The sequence below is a fragment of the Vipera berus genome, assembly GCF_964194415.1.
Source record: "Vipera berus genome assembly, chromosome: 5".
NCBI classification, from domain to species: Eukaryota; Metazoa; Chordata; class Lepidosauria; order Squamata; family Viperidae; genus Vipera; species Vipera berus.
This window is the reverse complement of record NC_138207.1, coordinates 84,054,216-84,068,450: the sequence shown is the minus strand read 5'-3', so window position 1 is coordinate 84,068,450 and position 14,235 is coordinate 84,054,216. Positions and strand designations below refer to the sequence as shown.

General features: G+C 40.2%; 1 protein-coding gene across 1 annotated transcript in view; it reads left to right on the top strand.

Annotated features, from left to right (window-relative positions):
- Positions 1–14,235, top strand: part of CDH23 (cadherin related 23) — a 390,425-nt gene that overhangs the window by 265,917 nt on the left and 110,273 nt on the right. The window contains exons 26-28 of the mRNA XM_081328216.1: positions 2,921–3,070; positions 8,027–8,155; positions 12,195–12,323. Coding sequence (XP_081184342.1) covers positions 2,921–3,070; positions 8,027–8,155; positions 12,195–12,323 — 408 coding nt within the window. The remainder of the gene's footprint in view (positions 1–2,920; positions 3,071–8,026; positions 8,156–12,194; positions 12,324–14,235) is intronic.

Here is a 14,235-nt window from a genome sequence, read left to right as displayed (position 1 = left end):
GGCGGCACCCTGAAAAGGCCCTCCAAGTGGGAGCGCACAGCACGAAGGGAGCTTGATGCCGGCAGTAGGTGTTCCCTCAAATATAAGTGTAATTAATTCTAAGAAAATTTTAACAAGTAAAAATACTTTCTTTTCAATACTGTGGAGAAAATAAATTAAAATGAGAATTCTAAAAACAGGATCGATGGCAAGGTGATCTAGATGATTAATTAGAAAAGAAGCTTAATGAAGTGGAGGATATTCGTAGACATTTAACTGTTATTTTTCAAAAAAACAACAACTAAGGAATGTACTAATTTAAGGTTGATAAAAGAGAATATCAATGGAAAAAGAGAAAAATCAAGGAAAATTACTCTGTGGAATAAAGGTAAAAGGTAAAGGTTCCCCCGCACATGCGTGCTAGTCGTTTCCAACTCTAGGGGCCGGTGCTCGTCTCCGTTTCAAAGCTGAAGAGCCAGCGCTTGTCCGAGGACGTCTCCGTGGTCATGTGGCCGGCATGACTAGACGCCAAAGGCGCACGGAACACTGTTACCTTCCCACCGTAGTGGTCCCTATTTTTCTACTTGCATTTTTACGTGCTTTCGAACTGCTAGGTTGGCAGAAGCTGGGATGAGTAACAGGTGCTCACTCTGTTATGCGGCACTCGGGATTCGACCCGCCAAACTGCCGACCTTCTGATCGACAAGCTCAGCATTCTAACCCACTGAACCATCGTGTCCCTGTGAAATATGGAACTATAAAAATTAATTGTTATTGATTATGTGTAAATACAAACCTAGACAACACATTGTTTACCAAATATTAATGGTGATATGTAAAAAAAACCAATAAAAACATATATTTTTTTTAAAAAAAGACTTTCTTAAAGGATAGCCCCATTGGGACCATATGGACCTTGGGGTGTGGGAGCCTCTGCTTCATAGGACAAGGACAGTGAAAGAAAAAACATGCCTTCTGGAACCCAAAAGATGTTATTCTTTTATTGATGGGACCTGGAATATGCAAACTTTCTCCAGTCTTACAATTTGGGCAGAAATATAAGTAGTCCTTGACTTACAACCATACCATTTGAAGTTACAACGGCACTGAAAAATTGACTTATGATCGTTTTTCACACTTGCAACTGTTGCAGCATCCCCATGGTCATGTGATCAGAATTTAGACACTTGGCATGTATTTATGATGGTTGCAATGTCCCCATTTGATCATGTTTTGTGACTTTCTGACAAGCAAAGCCAATGGAGAAGTCAGATTCACTTAACAACTGTGTGATCAACTTAACAACTGTAGTGATTAATCACGGTGGCAAGAAAGATCGCGAAACAGGGCAAAACTCACTTCACAACTATCTTGCTTAGCAATGGAAAGTTTTGTCTCAGTTGTGGGTCGGAAGTTTTTTTTTTTTACAGGATTACCTGTAATTAGAGAAAGAGGGGTTCCCCTAATATTGAGGCCCTAAGCATGAATGAGTTTATAGAGGACCACCAAAACAATGAATTGCCCCTGGAAGAGTAGAAAGTCAAACTCTTGAGTGTAGATCACTGCCAATGTTGATATGTACAGATACTAGAGCAGTGATGGCGAACCTTTTAGAGACTGAGTGCAGCCCAAAACCCACTTATGTATCGTCAGGTGCCAGGTGGGCGTGGCCCATTGGGTAGGTGTGGCCCATTGGGTGGGCGTGGCTGCTGTGGTAACGGCAGTCTGGGTGGGACTAAAAAGTTCAAACAATCAATTCCAACTTTGCGAGATTTTTTTTTCCCCCGCAAGAAGTTGATTGATTGATTGAAACTTTTTTTTTTGCACACAGCAGCGGAGGCCTAAAGTGAAAAGGTTTTATAAAACCCAGCTGCAGGCCTAGGACTGGGGCGATGGCACGCGTGCCCACAGAGAGGGCTCTGCGTGCCACCTGTGGCACGTGTGCCATAGGTTTGCCACCACAGTACTAGAGCATGGCTTGTATTGAGATACTACTTTTAGCAAGGAGAGAAAAAGGTTTGTCACAACCACATCCAGAGAAAGGAAGAGAAATGGATTCCGAACTTTTCTTCAGAAACCATCTATCTTGAATAATTCTATCTTTGAAACCTTTAGCCAGATAAAATTTCACAAATAGACCCATGTTCTCCTCCTTTGAATAGAATGTGTTTACAAGTGCAATTATTTTTAGACGTGACAGCATTTCCTTAACTACTGGCCAAAAATTAGCTTAGACTGATTCTTAACTCATGTCTGTGGGTGCAATATATCCCTAACAGTCTAACACTTTAGTGCAGTTATTAAGAGACGGTTAACACTGTACAGTAAAAATACTGTGTTGCTGTGAAAGTTGATGAGGTCATTAATTCTCTGATTTCCCAAGCGTTACTGGACTTAATTAGTTTATATGATGGCACCAGTGAAGCAGGGTATGGGCCCTCCCTATTAAATGGGAAGTTCGTCCATTTGTGTGCTTATTAGCAGGATCCTTACATTAGCATTACCTGCAAATAACCAGCTCGCTCTCCTGCCCACTCTTGAAATAAAACCTTGCTAGAGTGAGTTTCCCAAGTTAAACAAATATCAGATTTGGTTACTATTTTTTTTCAGTCTTAAAAAAAAAGGTCTTTCAAATAAGGGCTCCCTCCTTTGATGTAAATGATGCCTTCAAACAATCCTAAAAGCATAATAATTTTGCTAGAAAAGCTGTGTAAAAGTGCATGAAAAAGCCAAGTGTTACAATTTTGATTTTTAGGGATGGTGGAAATTACAGATTCAGGAGACATGTTTGTAGATTTCAGGCGCAACTTCAGTTCTACTCTGGCATATAGAAGCTGGCTTTGAAAAGTCCGTTGTTAGCTTGCCATCATTTGTTTCTCTGTAATGTTTGCTAGCCTCCTGTCTACTAAAGGTATTATTCATACTCACCTCCACTTGGCAGGTCACCATCACTGTATTGGATGAGAATGACAACAGCCCACAGTTTGACATTACTTCAGACTCTTCTGTGAGCATCTCAGAGGACAGCCCTGTAGGACGTCGAATTGCTCTGGTTTTGGCCAGAGATCCAGATGCAGGAAACAATGGACAGGTAGCTGTGACTACATCACTTCAAAGTATACAGTTCCTAAATTGTAGCAGAGGGTATTGAAATGTGATGTTTGTCCTTTCCCCCCCCCCACTTCCTTAATGTGTCAGGATTAGAAATAAACAATGCTTAGTTCCTGCATTAACAAACTGAAGGTTGCTTATGAAAAACTGCAGAGTGCATTAGTAATGTATGACTTCGATTATTTATAATCCTGTTTTCTTTTTCTGATTGTTATAACAAATAAATTTTTATTTCATATGTCCTATTCCAGACTGAACTTGTGGCCTTGTTGAGGTAAATACAGACAATATTCCTGAACAGAGAAATAACTGAAGGAAACCACAAATTTACGCAAAGTGGCTTACCATTGTACTACAGAGATACTTTATTTCCTTGGCTACAGCAAGCTCAGAGTACAAAGTCCAATTTATCCTAGATTATCTAGTCTTACCTCCCTTTTGCCTTATAATTGTCACTCCTGGCTCACAAAATATACATCTCTAGATTTTTATTTTTATTTTTTTATTTTAATCCCATTTATATCCCGCCCTTCTCCGAAGACTCAGGGCAGCTTACAATCTAAGCACAAATCAAATGTGCTTAGCAATAGCCTTCATTCTATGTATATGCCTGCTTATTAGGGCTTTCGGGCCCCTCACAAGCGGCATTATTACAAAGTCAGCTTATTGCCCCCAACAATCTGGGTCCTCATTTTAGATGAGTGTATCAAATCAATAGTATAAATTCCTAGGGGGTAGCAAAAGGTAGCTTGTCATAGTTTGTTTATTCAACTTTTTTCAAGATCCATTATAATTCTATGTTTTGTATGTATGCTACGTTCTAGTGCTGTGGTGTAAGTATGTTTATATGAATATATATTGAATATGCAAGGTACAGGCTCAAATGATTCCCATAGATATGAATGTGCAAACCAGATCTTTCCTTTGCTGGGAAAAACTAAGGAAGATATCCAGAGAAGCTGTGGGATTTATCAACTTTTGGCAACCTCCGATTAAAGAACAAATTTACTTTCCAGCCCTTAAAATTATCTAGAAGTTCAAAGACTAGGAAGCAGAGGGAAAATGCTGATTCTGTAGAAAAGAAAAAAAAAGAACAGTCCAGAAGTAGGGTGTGAATTTTTATAATTGGCTTATCTGTTCTGTCCTAGTCTAAGGTTCTTACTTTTCTATACCAGTTAAATTGACTTTGCAACTTCCGCCTTTATCCCTTGATAAGAAGAGGTAAGAATATACCATTTTCTCCAGAATTTTCTTGTAATCTGCAATATTAATTTGAAATATCTAATCAGCCCCCCCCCTTTTTTTGTAAAACTTTAGGATAAACAATAAACTATTTGTAACACACAAATGCCAACCTGTCACCTGCCTTGTGCATTGCAGCCTCTTCCTTTCAGACAAATCTGGAATTTATTCTCCTAATTTCTCTCTGCATTTTAATATTCTGTTAACTCTATGATGTTTTGACCTCGTTAGATGAAGTTTGTTTTTATCTCTAATAAATTTTACAAGGGAAGAAGTACCAAGACGTCTATTCATGGATCCATACATTGTGTACTAGAAGATTAAAATTATATTTTTTTCATTTTTACATGTAAATCGCAGCACAATTTGTGAGATCCTTGTCTCTCTCACAATACTAGTGTTGCAGGGTAGACATTGGATGAAGCTTCCCTTTGAAGATAGACAGAGGAATTACCTAACCTTTGTTTTAGAGCAGGAGATATGGCCAGTTTGTGTAGATTCAGCCTGTAGGAGAAGAAATTTGAGACCTTCAGTCTTCTACTCCAGGGGTCTCCAACCCCCGGTCCATGGACCAGTACTGGGCCGCGGCATGCCAGCAACCACTCCACACAAACAAGCAAAGCCCCATCCATCAGATGCAGGCAGCACACAAAACCACGCATTTTCCGGTCCGCAGAAAAACCTCTCTCCATGGAACCGGTCCCTGGTGCCCAAAAGGTTGGGGACCTCTGTTCTACTCTACTAGCTGCTCCATACACTCCAAAACAAAATACAATAGAATTTACATGAATTCTGCTATGATTTCTGATTGTCACTGGGCAATATAGATGCTCTGGACGTCTGTGGAAGAAATGGCAAACTGAAGGCAGCTCCATGAAAAGTGAAGGTGATGATTGCAGCAGACTGAAGAGTAGACCAGTTTTTCAGGACAAGAAGAGGACTTGAGATCACCCACATGTACTCCAGACAGTTGCTCCTCATGAGAAGACTGTAAGACAGTAGGCTTCAGTGTGTTTAATGCTCTGGGAGATGAGAGAAAGCCATCTCATTGAAGCCACAGCTGGCACCTTTAAAAGGACACTGGGTTCTCATATTTCCTTTCCTAATCAATTTTGGAAGTTGCTTGTTAACTATTTTTTAGCTATTAGAAACTTTTGGATTTACAGCACTAGGTGAGTTTCCCTCAATCCTTACAAAAGATTTTTTAAATACAAGTTTAAGGACTGAATGTTTTTTCTGGATACCAAAAGCGCGATTAAAACTTTGATTTTAAAAAGTTACAAATCGACTAATGGTCCAGATAAATTTGAAATAATTTTGGAATTAATTGCAAAGAATCCTTCCTACTGGAAAAGGTTTTGGTTTTGAATTCTGCAAAAAAATACATAAGACTTCAAACGTTGGACACTTCAAGGTATCAGAAGGAAATAAAGATTACAATTAAAGGAGAAGAACATTTAAACACAACTTACTAACACAAAATGAAGCAAAATATTTTAACATTGGACATAAGAAATATTTTTGAACAATGGACCCAGAAATTAATTTTAAGAATGTCTGCCTCTAGACTCTGTTTAAAAGATACCATGGAAGAGGAATAAGTATTACCTAACATGAGTGAGGCCAATTTGAAGGTGGATTTAAAAATGACAAACTATAAGAAAGACATGGAAAAAGGTCTTACACTGAACATACAAAAGAAATTAACTAATGTCTTAATATTTAAAAGGGATGTACAAATAAACCACGAGAGTGACCTGGATAGTTTTCCTATATTGGATTTACAAAAGAGGCTTGTTAAACCTTCAAATAATTTGGGACAAAGAAAAAATGAAAAGAAATTAAGGTCTAGGACAGTATTTGAAGGAACTAAAGATTAAGATTATTGGAAGGGGATAAAGATCAAGAAGTTAAAAAAAAAGAATATAAAGTTGGTTTATTTGATTAAATTGGATATACTATTGTGTTTCCCCGAAAATTAGACCCAGCCAGAAAATAAGCCCTAACATGATTTTTCAGGATGCTCGTAATATAAGCCCCACCCCCAAAATAAGCCCCAGTTAAGATCGTCAGCCAGACAGAAGCATTTAGTACCGTATTTCCCCAAATATAAGCCCTAACAGGAAAATAAACCCTAATGCATCTTTTGGAGCAAAAATTTATATAAGGCCCTGTCTTATTTTCAGGAAAACATGGTATGTTGTTATATCTGGTAACCCTTAATAGATTTTTTGCTGATATCAGGATTGAAATGATGAGGTTTTATGAGTTTCTTTAGAGAAAAGGGATAGGTACTAAAAGAATAAATCATTTGTTGTATTTTAAAATACGATGAATTACTAAAATTCTTATATTTGTGATGAACGGGGAATTCATTTTTATATATGTTTCTTTTTTTCTTTAGTTTTTTTGTTTCCTATTTTTCTTTTTTCTCTTTTTTCTTTTCTGTACATTTTCTTTTTATTCTGTTATTTTTTACTTTCTATTAGTTTTTATTGTTGTGAATTATTTTAATAAAATTACTGTAAAAAAAGAGAAGAATTGGCTGAAAATAAAAAGTTCTTCTTTAAACTGCACTTCATATGAATCAATAACCTTGGGTTTTTCAGCTCTGATAAACTTTACCTAGAGTGCAGTTTAAAGAAGAACTTAATATTTGCAGCCAATTCAAAGATTTCTCCTGAGACCACATGAAATGTAAAAGGTCACAGACAAATATACTGTACTTGCTCCCATGGGCCCCACATTATTGGCACCAGAAAAGGATAAATTTTGTCCTGGACTGCTAATCCTCAAATATATAAGGCTGAAATGACAGCTTTCTTTTTTTGCTGGCCTAATAGATGTCTTCACCAACCCTGTTTCTTGGTTGATCTGTTCTTCTTTTTGAGGATGCCATGTAGAAGTTGCTGCTGGCAAAAATAGCACAAAATATTTTTAGAGCTCAGCCACAATCGGCACTGAATGAGTCACGGCCCATCTCGTGAATTAGAATACCAGGTGTTCTTCTTCCCTTTGGCTCTGTGTAACTTTTTAGTCTTACAAACTAAGACAGCTCAGGCTGTATGTCGCTTAAGCTGATGGGTAAGCCAGGTGGCTGTGAAATAACGTAGGAAAAAACAGCATCGAAAGCCATTTCCTCTGGTGCCCAGAAGTTGCTTGATTTAGGACAATGGACTTGAAAAGACTGCAAATATTGAACCTCAGTTCAATATTCAACCTCAGTTGAATTTTTTTTTCACCATTTCATCACACCCAGAGGAGCCCCTTTCAATATTAAACAGGAAGAAGCACTTTGCATTTAAGGTGTGGCACATTTCTTTCCTTTAATTTGCTACCTGAGGTAGCTGTGAACACCCAGGAGTTTCATTCTTAATGGGTAATATCTGCTTGCATACGCTTCATTTTGAATTAGAGAATATTTACCAGTGATATTCATTCCAAAGACTAAGGGAGCATTCACAAGCTCACTTGTTATCTCTTTAGATTCATTTACACATCGGTTTTGCTTCACTATATTTTTTTTATATTCACTTAGTCCAACTACCAGACTTAATTTAGCTTCCCCTACACTTAGGTATTCGATATTGTTTTTCTTTTTTAACAATATAATATTGTTTTACAAAACCAGTCTTCACTTCCTCCCTTCTTCTACCCTTTCACCATATATATATTTTTTATTATTTTTATGCAGGTTGTTTTTTCTCTAGTATCGGGAAATATAGGCAGGGCTTTTGAAATCCGTACAACCAACAGCACCTATGGAGAAGTATTTGTGGCAAGGCCGTTGGACCGGGAGCTGATAGAACGCTACACCTTACAGGTAACAGGGAGTGATGGTTGTCCAGGTTTTATACTGTGCAGTTCAAGTAATACTCCACCTATAACCACAATGGAGTCTGCCCAACATGCCTGTTAAGTGGTGTTGATCATAAAATGTATCACCCATGTGACCAACCCAATTTTATCACCTTTTTTGTTAAGCAAATGTGGCAGTTGTAAAGCAAACATGGTTAAGTGAACCTATTGTTCATTATAGGCCAGTTTTGCTGGAAACCAGAAGTAAATGTGAATTTTTGACAAAAAAAATGCCATTAAAAAGTAGTCACATGAACATATGAGATGACTCCCTTGGATGCTTCCCCAAATATCTTTTCAGATGTCAGCTCGGGGGAGGATGAGCCAGATCCTGGCATGTCAGGAGTTGAGTTGATTGATGGCTCCGAGCAGCCATCTGAGAGTGATTTGGCTGAAGCACAGCTACAGCAAGACAGCTCTGCGTCATTAGATAGGGCAGGGGTCCCCAACCCGCGGTCCGTGGACAAGTACCCTGCTGCAGCATGCCAGCAACTAGGTTAGGGTTAGGGTGAGATGCAGGCAGCACACAAAACCACACACCCTCCAGTCCATGGAAAAACCTCTCTCCCTGGAACAGGTCACTGGTGCCCAAAAGGTTGGGGACCTCTGAGATAGGAAAAGCAAGCAACTGCAGCTGATCAGGGATGAGGAAGAGGAATTACCTTCTGCACCTGATCCAAGAACACATAGTGCAGAGAAAAGGCAGGAGCAGAGAAGGTTAGCCAGATTACTCATGAGGAGAAAGCACTCTTCTTGATGGGCTACACCGAAAACTGGCTATTTAGCATAGCAGACAGATGGAGGTGATGCTGGGAATAACATGTTTTTTTTTCTAGCTGTATGTTTTCCGGTCGTTGTGATTCCTGCCTTGCTTTGGATTGACATCTTGCCTTGGAAATCCTGGACTGGTTTTGCCTCATGAACTCTCTTGTGTTATGGGTTTAAGTTTGCCTGGTGGATTTGTTTTGATTGGGAAACTTTCAAGTGCCTTGTGGACTCGTTGGCCATTGCTCTGTGGACTAGCATTGATTTGCTTGTGGCTGGATTTAATTGGGATCATTCTGGGGTCTTGGTGAAGGGAATTGCTGGGGAATATTAATAAACTCACTTAAACCACAGTTATGTGCGTGAATGAGAAGGACAGCACACCATACGTCAGTGGTCTTCAAACTTGGCAACTTTAAGACTTATAGACTTCAACTTCCAGAATTCCTCAGCCAGCCCAGTGTGATAGGCCAGATTTCATGTTCTTATATAAGGGCAACCTGAACTACAGTGTGGAATATACCTTTCATGATGCAGTTATGTATTTTTTTTTGTAACTCAATGTCCAGCAGAAATTCTAGAAACCGTGATCTTGTATCAAACGTCTGCTCCAAATTAGAATTTGTAGAATGAAAAATCTTGTCTGTGGTCTAGTGAACTCATGGCTCCTTTTTGAGGAGCAGTTATAGGAACACCTTTGCACGTATCTTATGTGCCAGTTGTGCCTGTTTCTAGATCGGGAAGTGCTGTTTATGGTTGCTCATGCCTTAGCTACTTCCTTATTGGACTGTTGCAATGCTCTAAATAGGGGGCTACCCTTGAAGAGAATTCAGAAGCTTCACTTGGTTCAGAATGTAGTAGCACGTGCAGTATTGATCACACTATGTCCATCTAAAACACTGCTAGGTGACCTACACTGATTCCCACTGGATCTCGATTAATCTACTGCTTCACCTTTAATACACTACATGGCACAAAACCAAGTTACATGTGGGATGATGTATCCCAGGTGGTTTCTGCCATGCCACCGAATTTGGCAATGTCACCCGGAAGAACTTAGGCATGTCTTCTCTGTCACCATGAATGCTCTATGGCAGGGGTCCCCAACCTCCGAGCCACAGCCCATTTGGAACCGGGCCACAGAAGCAGGCGAGCATGCATGTGCAGGTCCATTTGCGCGATCGCACACCAATCATGCAAATGGAGCTGTGTGCACATGCGGATTCCCCCATTACTCATATGGAACCATCCCCTCTCCCCGTCCCCCTGCCAGTTGCCAAAGCCGCAAAGATTGGAGCCCGCTGCTTCAGAGATTTGGATGGCCCCAAACCTGCCGGCCTTTCAAAGGTCCATGAAGGAGACTGGGGCTGTTAGTGAAGCCTAGTGTTCTGAACCAGCCAACTACCGGCCTTGTAATAAGGCAAACCCCTGTTCAAGCAGTAGAGACTGGAGAGCGTCTGAGGTTGCAAAGCGTCTGCCAAGTTTAATTCACAAGCAAAACAACAGAACAAGAAACACAGGAACTTGAATCCTCAAGCGGAAGGGTTGCTTTCAGCAACCAGCCCCTCCCCAAACACTCCTTTTATTTAGAGTTCAGGGCGTGGTCTCCCTGTGCCTCCTCCCGAGGAGTCCCACAGCCTTTCTTTGTTTGTTCCTGCTCGACTGCCTCCTGCGTCGGGCGTCCTTGAACAGGGCCAGCTGTGGGTCATCATCCTCCGCACTATCGGGCTCACGCAGCTGAGAAGAGGGCCCCGGCTGAGGGCTCTGCGAAGCCTCCAAGCCATCATCAGCCGGTTCGTCTTCCACACCCTCCTCCTCCCCCTCATCTGAGTCATCCGATACATCTGAACCGGCTGCCGGACCCACCGGCTGGCCCTGAGTCATAACACTTAGCATGTACATTATTATACGGATAGGGAGATTTTCACAAGAGGTTTGATTTTAACCGATTTCAAATGTTTACTGTGTTTTTATCTTTTGCTCGCTATTGGTTGGTTAACCATTGGTGGCCATGTAAATAAACCATCTTCAGTCCTTGAATGAAGCAGAATTTACTAAAAAGCTAATAAAGGACAAAAATGCATATTTTTTTCTAAAGGGAAGGAGGTGTTAGATCCTGGCACTAATCCAAGTGCTGCTACACAGTGAATGTGAGAAGAAGGACTAATGAGCTGCAATATATGCAGTGAAGAAAGGAGAAAGGCAATCGAAGGAGGAGGGGTTTCCTGTCCTTAGTCCAAGGTGAATTGAAAAGGGGAAGTTATAGGTGTTTCAGTATAAAAGCAGATGGCTGAATCAAGTGATCCAAAGCCATTGTGGGCTCTCTGTTTGGCAGGGAGATAGAATGGCCGGAGTGAAACGTGTGGCACACAATTGGAAGCTTCAGAAATGCATTTACGGGGTCTGCAGTCAGGATAAGTCATCAGACTTCAAGTACTAGAACATCAAGACATAAGACTCTGGATTTTGGATTCTGAAATTTAGGGAGACACCGACCAATGACATATCTAGTTCAGAATTTGAGGCCTACAGCAGCTAACAGATGTTTCCAGAAAGTCCACAAGCAGAACATAAGGACAATTTTTATGCAGAAGCTTTGCGCTAAAATCCCTCCCGTATTTTAGCTATGTGATATATGAAGGAATTAGTCCATTTCCTTGCAGGCATTTTTTGTCCCTTCCTTCCTTTTCTTCCAGTTTTATTATGTCCTGCTTGAAATGCTGTCCAAAACTGTGTATCAATATTTTAAGAAGGATCGCGATGCTGTTTTTTATTTTTATTTTTATTTTAATTCCATTTATATCCCGCCCTTCTCCGAAGACTCAGGGCGGCTTACAAGCTTAGCAGTAGCCTTCATTCTATGTATATGCCTGCTTATTAGGGCTTTCACACACACCCCCAAGCGGCATTATTACAAAGTCAGCTTAATTGCCCCCAACAATCTGGGTCCTCATTTTACCTAGCTATCGTCTAGCTAGCTATCTTCTATCTATCTTTTATCTACTATCTATCTAGCGATTGATCGATTCTATAATCTGCTAGCTAGCTGGCTAGCTAGCAATCATCTATCTTCTATCAGTGAAATACTAGCTTGTTTCAGTAAAGGAAATGTTTCTGCTCTTGTGCACAAATACTGTAATGTACTCTTGTTCCTGAGCTGCTAGCTCTGCCGAGCATAATAGCATGACCAAATCTGTAATGCAACATCCATGTTCTAATGAGTCTCATCTTCCTTTCAGATTCAAGCAGCAGACCGAGGTGTCCCAGCTCGCAGGAAAGAGCACACTTTAAGGGTCAATATCCTGGATGTTAATGATAATTCTCCAGTCATTATCAACCAACGTGGATACAATGTTAGCATTAATGAGGTAAGAAGGTCTTCTGGTTGCTGGCCTTGTCTCTAATGAAAATTGCTCAAGCAGAAGAAGGAACTGGGTCTAACTTCAGTGCAACCCATTTTTGCTTGTTTGTAGAGTATGTTTGTAGAATATGATGTGGTGGCTCAGTGGGTTAGGACGCTGAGCTTGTCGATCAGAAGGTCGGCAGTTTGGCGGGTCGAATCCCGAGAGCCGCATAACAGAGTGAGCGCCTGTTACTCGTCCCAGCTTCTGCCAACCTAGCAGTTCGAAAGCACCTAAAAATGCAAGTAGAAAAATAGGGACCACTACGGTGGGAAGGTAACAGCGTTCCGTGCGCCTTTGGCGTCTAGTCATGCCGGCCACATGACCACGGAGACATCCTCAGATAAGCGCTGGCTCTTTGGCTTTGAAATGGAGATGAGCACCGGCCCCTAGAGTTGGAAACGACTAGCACGCATGTGCAGGGGAACCTTTACCTTTACCTTTAGAGTATGTAAGCATTTTTATTTTATTTATTTTAATTCCATTTATATCCCGCCCTTCTCCGAAGACTCAGGGCGGCTTACAAGCTTAGCAGTAGCCTTCATTCTATGTATATGCCTGCTTATTAGGGCTTTCACACACACCCCAAGCGGCATTATTACAAAGTCAGCTTAATTGCCCCCAACAATCTGGGTCCTCATTTTACCTACCTCGGAAGGATGGAAGGCTGAGAATATTCTTCTCTTAAAGGCATTGTAGGCAACAGTTTCCTAGAAAAGACAACTGAACATAATGCGAGCTAAATAAAAGCAAAACAAGGGATATCAACATCTGGTGTACCAATTTTCATAGTTTATCCTCTGATACAGAGATAGCACAGAAAAAGAGCTGGATCAATAGAAATGGGAGCTCTGAGTCTGAGTGAGTCACTGAACCTCACTTAATGCCAAATATCCATTGGTAGCCTAAATTTGATTTGACTGCTACAGACTTTCAGAGTGCCCAGAATAAAAACTCATGTCATACTTAGGAAAGATCTCTGAAGAATTCTGAGAAAAGCAAAAAGTTATAATAATGTCTAAATTACTATTAGAACAGGGATCTTCAAACTTGACAACTTTAGGACTTATGCACTTTAACTCCCAGGAGTTTGCTGGCTAGGGAATTCTGGGTGTTGAAGTCCACAAGTCATAAAAGGACCAAGTGTAGAGACCCTTGACTTAGAAGAAGCCTAGACAAAATTCATTCATTATTCAGAGCCCAAAATGATGCAGATTAGATTTTTTTCAATTTATCTACAACCCTGAAGATTGACTTCTCTCCCTCCTTTTCTAGGAGCAATTTTTGCTTTTCAAGTGTTTAAGGATTTCTTTCTGGTTAATTTTGCATTGACTTCTTCTAGTACAACATTGTTCTAACCAAAATCGATTGTACTGTTTCTGTAGCTCCATCATATATTAGTATGACCTAGCAAAGTTTAATTTTTCTTAGATACTTACTATCCCTTTGCATATTTGAGACAATCTACTAGGAAATGTTCCCATTCAAGATCCATTTAAAGAAATAAGATCTGTCTAAGAACAGTCCTGTTCTTGCTATAATCCCCTTTCTACTCCCTGGAAAATGTGCATAAAAGATTTGGGAAATGCCACTGTTTGGATAAACCAGACAAATTTAATTTACTCTAATTATAACTTGTAAGGATACAGGTGTATTCTGTAACAGAGACCTATCAACAGGATGTGTATAATGAAGCAATAAAAAGTGATGAAAAAGACAGATTCCAATTACTGTTGAAAGTTGAAATGGGGATCACTTGACCCTAGGATACTGCAGCTATCATAAATACATGTTGGTTGCGAAGCACTTGAAATTTGATCACATAACCATGGGGACGCTGCAACAATGCAAGGATTGGTCATAAGTCATTTTTTTCAGT